This window comes from Muntiacus reevesi, chromosome 13 (genome assembly GCF_963930625.1).
Source record: "Muntiacus reevesi chromosome 13, mMunRee1.1, whole genome shotgun sequence".
NCBI lineage: Eukaryota > Metazoa > Chordata > Mammalia > Artiodactyla > Cervidae > Muntiacus > Muntiacus reevesi.
In genome coordinates, this window is record NC_089261.1 from 10,101,649 (window position 1) to 10,110,620 (window position 8,972).

The following is an 8,972-nucleotide window of genomic DNA, read 5'->3' on the forward strand; positions in this document are numbered from 1 at the left end:
CCCCTGGGCAGGCAGCCCCGGGCAGAGCTCCCCTGGACATGTGCTCGCCTTTGGGTGACCCTTCACTGCGTAGAAGCCCACCGCAGACGGCTGGTTTGGCTGGTTGCTCTGGGAGAGGCCTTTTTTGTGCCATGATATTTGTCAGAACGGGGCTGTGCAATGCCCCTGAACGCTAGCAGCTGGGCTCACCTCCAGGGGAGGGTCTGGAGAGTCTTCCTAGCGGGGCTCGGAGGCCTGGCCTGGCCCGAGTGGCCAGGAACCCCCCCTACCCCCAAGCCGTGGCCACTGTCCCCTGCTGGGCAAGGCTGCATTTGAGGCCGCAGGTGGCTCTGGAGAAAGCCCTTCAGGAACAAGGTGTGAAGCAGTGGGGGCTGCGGATACCAGGGCTCACAGGGCGCAGTGATCATGCCAGGTGTGGAACAGGGTGACTCTGGTTCGTGGTCACCTGAAGGCGAGCACGTGTCCAGGGGAGGTCTGCCTGGGGCCACCTGCCCGGTCATGTGTCCTTGGACGGGACGCCTCCCGCCTCTCTGAGCCTCCAGGCTGACTTGATGGTCCCTTGTCAATACTATCTGCCTCCCGAGTCTATGGAAGAAGACCGGGGCGGGGGACCCTCCTGGGTCTCCCAGCCTCAGCTGGGGCCCGCCTTGGGGTACAGGGGGAGGTGATGATGACATGGAAGCCGAGCCCCAGCTCTGTCCTCGCCGGCTGTGTTTCGGGGAGGTCCCATTTCCTTCCTCTGTAAGATAGGGACCCGGATCAGTTATCTACTGCTGTGTGGCAAGTCACTCCAGAACTTAGCGGCTTAAAGCAGGGATCCCCACCTTCCGAGATTTAATGCCTGATGATCGGAGGTGGAGCTAATACTAGAAATATAGTGAACAGTACATGTAATGAGCTCAAATCCTCCCGAAACCATCCCCGCCCCCAGCTCTGTCCCAGTCTAGGGAAAACTTCTCTTCCACGAAACTGGTCCCTGGTGCCAGAAAGGCCAGGGACCGCTGGCTTAGACGGGTCAGTCACTACATACTGTCTCTCCTGGTTTCTGTAGATCAGGAGCCCCTAGCTGGTAGCTCTGGTCCGTGTCTCTCGTGAGGCTGCGGGCAGATGTCTGCAGGGGCTGTAGTCACCCGAAGGCCTGCCGGGGGCTGGAGGACTTGCCTCCCCAGGATGCCTCACGTGGCTGCCGGGCCTCCTCGCAGGCTGCTCCTGTGTCCGCACGGGCGGAGCAAGTGATCCTGCCCTGGACGTCTCGCCCCTTGCCTTCCCTGGTATCTCACAGGCCACCCGGGTCAGCCCCATCGGAAGTGGAAGGGCATGCACACCGCGAGGCAAGAACCACCGGGGTCTGGGGACAGGTCTTGGAGGCTGCCTGCCAAATGCCACCCCTTGTCTGCTGCCTTATCTGTGGACGGGGACCGCCTCCCAACCCCTGGGAGCCATCAGGTGCTGCGAACAAGAGGTGCGGGGCAAAGCTGTAGGCCCGGAGCCTCGCACATACTAAGCGCTCACAGAGGACAGCCTCTCTCGGGGTACCACTGCCATCGGCTCCCACAAACGCTGGAGGGACCCCGACTGGCTGAGGGCCCTGCTGACCAGCGGGGGGCCAGGCGGGTCCCTTCTGTCCATGAATGGAAACGAGAAACAGGCATTGCCAGTTTTTTTTTTTTTTTCGTTTCCTTCTTCTTCTTAAGGTTTTAAACACCTAATTTATTCCATCCATTAGATAGATTTTGTAGATTTAATCATTTTCACAGTTGGTGGCTCATTGGATACTCAAGATAAACTCCAAATGAAAGTATAATGGTGAGGACAAATGAGTTTTCACACCACAATGGCAGAAACTTGCTTGGGAAGAGAGTTTAAGGGGAACAAAAATACATACAGATATCATTTTTTTCCCCCGGCAGCCGCTTTTGCTGACTATAGTAGGTTACCACAGTTAATTTCACCAGTTTTGTTCATCTGTAAAATTGCATAAAAGTGACATTTTTGTGCTCATTATAGCAACTGCTGATTTATGGCTGGTAAATGAAGAACTGGGCCCTTTTTTGTGGGACTCTCCGAGCGGCGCTAAGTGCCCATGAAATTGCTTGTATAATGTAGTTTAAATCCAATCTCAGAGAAAGATTCCCCCGTTGGCCAAAGTGACATTTCCATTCTCCACACCGAGTTTATTTTAGGCCACTTGGGGGGGTGGGGGCGGTTGCCCCAGGCAGGGTCAGGATGGGGGACCTGGGGTCAGCTCCCCACCCTGCTCTCATCGGGGCCACAGGGATGGGTGGGCACTCTGTCACCAGCCGCCTCCTTCCCCGCTGCCCTGCCCAGCTCAGGCAGGCAGGCAGGCCCGCCGAGGCCTTGGCCCAGGGCTCCCGACACAGCACGGCTGACCCCGCATCCAGGCAGTTCCTTGTGGCTGGTTCTCTGTCCTGGGCACCGCATCCCTGACCGGTACCCACGAGGGCCATAGCGCCCTCTCCCCACGTTAGGACGACAGAACTCGTCTGCGGACGACACGGCCAGTGTGCCCTGGGGACAGAACCGTCGGGAATTCCTGCCCCATGGTGAAGAGGCCCTGCTCGGGCCTGACGCCCTCCTGAGTGGCCCGGGGTGGCCTTTCCTCCCCGCACGCCTGCCCTGTGCTGCTGCTTCTGCTCTGGTTCAGCATTCTGCGGGGGCAGGCCGCCTCGCCTCCGCACCTTTGCCCGTGTGACTTCTTCTGCCTGGAATCCATTCCTCTCTTCCTTCCTTACCCCTTCAGCTCTGCCCTAGCAGAGACGCTCTTCTCTTCCAGAAAGCTGTCTCTGGAGCCCCCGGGGGTGAGGCTCCCTATGTATCCCCATCATAGCACGCGGTTTGCTCAGATTGGCTGTGAGTCCTCAAGGGAGTCTGCCTGCCAATGCGGGAGACGCGGGTTCGATCCCTGGGTCGGGAAGATCCCCTGGGAGAAGGGAATGGCAACCCACTCCAGTGTTCTTGCCTGAGAGTCCCCTGGACATAGGAGCCTGGCGGGCTACAGTCCTTGGGGTCACAAAGAGTCAGACACAATTTAGCGACTGAGCACATATGCTCACATCTCGAGGGGTTGGGGGTGAGGCTTGGGGAAGGTGGGATGTGGCAGGTGACCTTCCCATTGGTGGGGAGGTGGTGGGGCTTGCACTCTGTCCCAGCCACGATGCCAGGCCCACCTGTGCACACACCCTGCCCCTTCCTCTCCCGGGAAGACCCTTGTGCCAGGCAGATGGGGAGGGTCTTAACACACGTGGAGAGACCCACTTCTGCTGAGACTCCACCACCCGATTTGTTAAACCTCACAGCAGCCAGGGGAGGCAGTGTTAGCAGCAGCATAAACCCATTTTACAGGTGACGAAACTGAGGCTCAGGGTGGTGAACTCCTCCCTCCCCTCCCCTAGGACTCACCGTTGGGCTCCAGGGGATGCCCTTGGTCGGGGGGGTGAGAAGGCAGTGCGCCGTGAAACCTTGTTGGGTCCTCCTCTCCCAAGGGCCCAGCCAAGTCTTAGTTTCCCAGCGCCTGCTGTCTGCTGCACCCCCGGTGGGCCCCTTGGCACGGATGTTCCCCGAGGCCACCCTACAGACCTGGCACAGTCATCCCCATTCCATAAGTGTGGAAACTGAGGCTCAACCAGACCAACCACTTGTCCAGGACCACAGAACCCCACAAGCAGGCAGGACCCCACCCAGGCTGCCAGCTCCAAAGCCCTGGGTCTCTCCACCCGCCTCCTGCAGGCCCCTCGCCTCCCTCCCCACCCTAGAGAGGGCCTCGGACAGCACAGAAGAAGGTCTCAGAACCGGGAGGGACTCTGGGGGGGAGACGGGGGTCTGCCAACCGACCACCTGCTTCCCCCCACTGATAGTGGGGACAGCCGGCCTGTCACACAGAGGACGCCCTTGGGGGAATCCCCTAGTGGTCCACTGGTTAGGACTCAGCGCTTTCACTGCCAAGGGCCTGGGTTCAATCCCTGGTCACGGAACTAAGACCCCAGGTGCAGCACAGCATGGTCCAAAAAATAAATAAAAAACTTAAAAATAGAGTGACCCTTCAGCTGAGAGGCTGATGGCCCAGATAAAAAGGCAAGGGCTGCCACACTAGTCTAGCAGGTGACAGGTAAACCGGGGAGGGGACAGGCAGCTGTCAGGGTAGAACCCTCCTCCCTGGCCGCCTGTTGGTTCAATGAGGGACCGTAAACACCAGGACAAAAGCCAACAGCGGCAGCTCGCCCCACGCCAGGCACGTGCTGGGCTGTTCACACAGCGACCCACGGAACCCTCCCTGAGGCTGCGGGTCGTCATCACCCCATTCTATAGACGAGGAAAGGGGGGCACTGAGAGGAGGGAAGGGGCAGAAGGAAGGAACACCCACGAGGGGTGTTACGATGAAAGATGGTGCCAGGAGGGTGGGGTGGAGGAGTGGAGCCCCCAGAACACCCAGTGTGGCGGTGGGGGTGGGGGTGTTATGTGCAGAGCCGGCAGGAGATGCAGGTTCGATCCCTGGGTCGGGAAGATCCCCTGGAGGAGGAAATGGCAACCACTCCAGTATTCCTGCCTGAGAAACTCCATGGACAGAGGAGCCTGGTGGGCTACAGTCCATGAGGTCGCAAAGAGCCAGATACGACTGAGCCACTTAGCATGCACGCGCACACACCAGAAATGACCCAAACACCACCAGCAGTAGGAAGGACGAGCAGAACGTGTCCTGCAGTCACACTGCAACACCCCTTGGCCACAGCTCCCCCGATGAACCTGAAAAAGTAACCTTGAGTGGGACAGTGTAGGATCCCCGCTCACCTGTGCCGACACCAGGAGCGGTCAGGAGTTCAGAGGGCCGTCCCCTTGGTCCCCTTGCTGTGGTTCCTGTCTGAGGGCGGGCATAGGGGCTGCTCGAGGGACTGGCCAACGGCCCCCCCTTCCCCGACATGAGTGCCACACGAGTGTGTTCCGTGTGTGAAAGTGCAGCAAGTTTGTGATGCGTGCAGTTTCCTTATGTACTTTGCGCTGTGATGCAAAGTTTAAAAATTTAGAAAGGGGTACTTTCCCGGAGGTCCAGTGCTTTAAGACTGTGCTTCCAGCTGTAGGATCCCTGGGTTCGATCCCTGGTCAGGGAACTAAGATTCCACATGCCACACAGGTCGGGCCCATTTTTTTTTTTAAATTTAAAAAATTTGAATGAATGAAGGAGCAAGTGAGGGGCTGGAAAAAGCAAAGGAGGGGTGGCTGGGGAGCCCTTCCAGGGAGCCATAGGGGGCGCGGCCTGCAGGCCGGCCCTCACCTGTGCGTCCTCCCCTCCCCATGTGCCCCTGCAGGCGAGACGGTGGCCAGCTCCATGCATTCCTCCCGCTACCCGAGCCCGGCCGAGCTGGACGCCTACGCCGAGAAGGTGGCCAACAGCCCGCTCTCCATCAAGATCTTCCCCACCAACATCCGCGTGCCCCAGCACAAGCACCTCAGCCGCACGGTCAACGGCTATGACACCAGCGGCCAGCGCTACAGCCCCTACCCGCCGCACACGGCCGGCTACCAGGGCCTGCTGGCCATCGTCAAGGCGGCCGTGTCCTCCTCCTCCGGCGCGGCCGCGCCCGCCGGGCCCGCCAAGAGCGTGCTCAAGAGCGCCGAGGGCAAGCGGACCAAGCTGTCGCCGGCCGCCGTGCAGGTGGGCGTCGCGCCCTACCCGGCGCCCAGCACACTGGGGCCCCTGGCCTACCCCAAGCCGCCCGAGGCGCCCGCCCCGCCGCCCGGCCTGCCCGCGGCCGCGGCCCCGGCCGCCGCCGTCATCCCCCTGCCCGGCCGCGGCCTGCCCCTGCCGCCGTCCAACCTGCCCTCCATCCACAGCCTCCTCTACCAGCTCCACCAGCAGTGCCAGGCCCCCGGCGCCGCGCCCGCCGCCTGCCAGGCCGTGCCCGGGCCCCCGCCCAGCCCGGCCAAGCACGGCCCGGCGCCCGGCTTCCCCCGCGCGGCCTACTCGGCCACGGCCGGCCCGCCTGAGTGCCGGAAGGGCGCCGAGCTGAGCCAGGGGAGCACGCCGGCGGCCTTGACATTGGCCGGGGCCGCCAAGCCCGCGGGCTACGCGGACGGCGGCCTGGATTACCTGCTGTGGCCCCAGAAGCCGCCCCCGCCGCCCCCGCCGCCCCCCCAGCCCCTGCGCGCCTACGGCGGCGGCGCGCTGGCCAGCAAGTCCCCCGAGGCCTGCGGGGGGCGGGCATACGAGCGGGCCAGCGGGTCGCCCCTCAACTGCGGCGTGGGGCTGCCCGCCAGCTTCACCGTGGGCCAGTACTTCGCCGCGCCCTGGAACAGCGTGCTGGTGACCCCCACCAGCGACTGCTACAACCCCGCGGCGGCGGCGGCGGCGGCGGCGGCGGCGGCAGCGGCCGGGACCGAGCTGGGGCCGGGGGCGGCCCGGGAGCTGGCGGGGCCCCCAGCCGAGACCCTCTCGGGGCTGCCCAGCAAGAGCGTGTGCAACACGGCCCTGCTCAGCAGCAGCCTGCAGTCGCTGGAGTATCTCATCAACGACATCCGGCCGCCCTGCATCAAGGAGCGCATGCTGGGCAAAGGCTACGAGACGGTGGCGGTGCCGCGGCTGCTCGACCACCAGCACGCCCACATCCGCCTGCCCGTCTACAGATAAGGGCGGCGGCACTCGCACGGACCGACGGGCAGGGCGCCGAGGAGGCAGGGGTGGGCGGGGAGAGGCAGGCCGCAGAACCGGGCGGGCGGCACGCGGGGGCGGTGGGGATGGGGACAGCCCAGCCCCGGGTCCGAGTGCCCCCCCCCACCCCGACGCCCACAGGGAAGCCAGGCTGGCGGCCCGCCAGCTGCCGCCAATGGGGAGTTGGCCAGGTGACCTCTCGCTCGCCGACGCCCCTCCCCACCATCCGCTGCCCCAGCCCGCCCACCGGGGATGCCTAGGGGCTGCCGCCCCCCAGGTCCATACCTCCCTCCATCCAAGCTGGCGGAGGCCGGGAGAGAAAAGCAGCAGTTCTTCCCGGCTGTTCAGGAGAGGGGCTCAGGCCGCAGTGGGGCACAGGAGGAAATGTGATGGTCTGGGGGCGGGGGTGGGATCGGCAGCAGGCCCCTCTCCCTGGGCTTAGCTCCTCCCTCTTGAGGTCCCAGTCTCCAGGAGAAAGGGCAGAGGGGGCCCACAGCGCCCCGCGCCCCCCCACTGCCCACTCCCAGTGAAGATCAGACTACAAGAGGCTCCAGAGAATGCTGGTCCACCTGTTCCTCCCCTTCTAGACCCTCTTGCCCTCCCCACCATGCCTTCCCCACACAGAATCCCATCTCCATTCTCCAAACCCTGGACCACCACCTTCCCCCTTCCCAACAGGACCTCTTATGGGGGGGCTGCCAGGCACAATTGTGCAGGTTGTGTACTGCACAAGGGCAAACTCATCCGAGGAGACGTCATTTGCATCCTAGACGTGTATGTTTATGATGGCAAATTTTCTGAATCTCGAGGAAGGGGCAGCATTGACCTATTCGCACAAAGGCACCATAGGGGCTAACAGTGTCAGAGGGCTCAGACCCTGCTTCCTTCAGGGGTCCTCCCAGGAACCAGTGCCAGGGCAACCTGCTGGTTTTAACTGGGAGATCCAATCCACCCCCTTTTCCTGCAAGCCACCCTCCAAGGCCTGCCCCACACCACTTGGGAGGGGGGAATCAGGCAGGCATGGGGGAGCCCCCGATTAAGTCCCTAAGACCCAATTTCCCCAAGTCCTGGCCCCTCTGGCACTCTGGAAGCGGTACTGTATCTCTCTCCAAGGCCTGTTCAAGCACTAAGTGCATTTACGAATCTCTGAGAATGTTTTTTTTTATATACTAAAATTGACCATTATATTCTACTGTGAGAAGTACGGTCTGCACTATATTGTTTTAAAAACGAAGAGAAAGAAAAAAAAAGGAAAACACAGATGGTGTCTCAGCTGTGGGATTGTTTCGTTAAGCTCTTGTGTTTGTCCCTTCTTCCTTCCTCCACGGCCCCCAACCCTTCCCCCGCCAGGAGTAAATCGGGCTGTCTTCTTCCCCGACAGGGCTCGCAGCCCTGGGGAGCAGGACACCCTGGCACCCCCTCTGCTGGGCCACTTTATAGGCGATATTTCATTTGCTGCCCTAGGTCTTCTGACCCCGTTAATGTGTCAGCCACTCACCAGGGGCCAGCGATCGGTCCATAGGGCAGCAGAGACAGAGCCGAGCCTGGGCCCCTCGGGCTCATTCCCTGAGGGGTACGGAGATGGGCTGGGCTTGGTGCCCCCTGCGTCACTAAACTCCCTCCTCAGTGCCTGGCACCCTGTGTGCTTCCCTGGAGGCAGTGTGACTTGGGGACAGGCCAAAGTGGCTGAGCAGTGGCCATCTCCCTGGCCAGCCCCAGCACATACCCACCCCATGCCCCGGGGGCCTGGGGATGTCCAGGAGACCACCCTTGCCCCGGGATGCTCAGCGTGTATTAGGCGCTTACTGGGCATTCCCCTATAAACAGCATCTCTTGGGAGCCTCGCCACTGCTTGTAAGGTGTGCTGTGCCAAGTCACTTCCGTGGTGTCTGTCTGTTGTGACCCCATGGTCTGTAGCCCGCCAGGCTCCTCTGTCCATGAGGATTCTCCAGGCAAGAATACTGGAGTGGGTGGCCATGCCCTCCTCCAAGGGATCTTCCCCACCCAGGGATGATCCTGCATCTCTTAAGCCGACTGCATTGGCAGGCAGGCTCTTTACCACTAGCACCGCCTGGGAAGGAAGCTTGTAAGGTAGGGGGTGTTCTAGAGGAAGAAGCTGAGGCTCAGAGATGTGAAGTGACCCGCCTGAGGTCACACAGCAAGTGTGCAGAAAGGTGGGATTCAAACCCCGCAGCATAGACTCTTATTCACATCCTGTCCCCTCCTTCCTCCCTGACCTGCTGGCCCAGTGTCTGAGCAGAGGGGAACAGGGGCTGTCCCCAGTCTCATTCAGGCCTGCCCTCTCATGCAT

The 8,972-nt window shown here is 61.7% G+C and overlaps 1 protein-coding gene across 1 annotated transcript in view; it reads left to right on the top strand.

The window, feature by feature from the left end:
• Window positions 1-7,904, top strand: part of FAM222A (family with sequence similarity 222 member A) — a 59,304-nt gene extending 51,400 nt beyond the window's left edge. The window contains exon 3 of the mRNA XM_065904557.1: window positions 5,322-7,904. Coding sequence (XP_065760629.1) covers window positions 5,322-6,640 — 1,319 coding nt within the window. The 3' untranslated portion in view covers window positions 6,641-7,904. The remainder of the gene's footprint in view (window positions 1-5,321) is intronic.
• The last annotated feature ends 1,068 nt before the right edge of the window (window positions 7,905-8,972 follow it).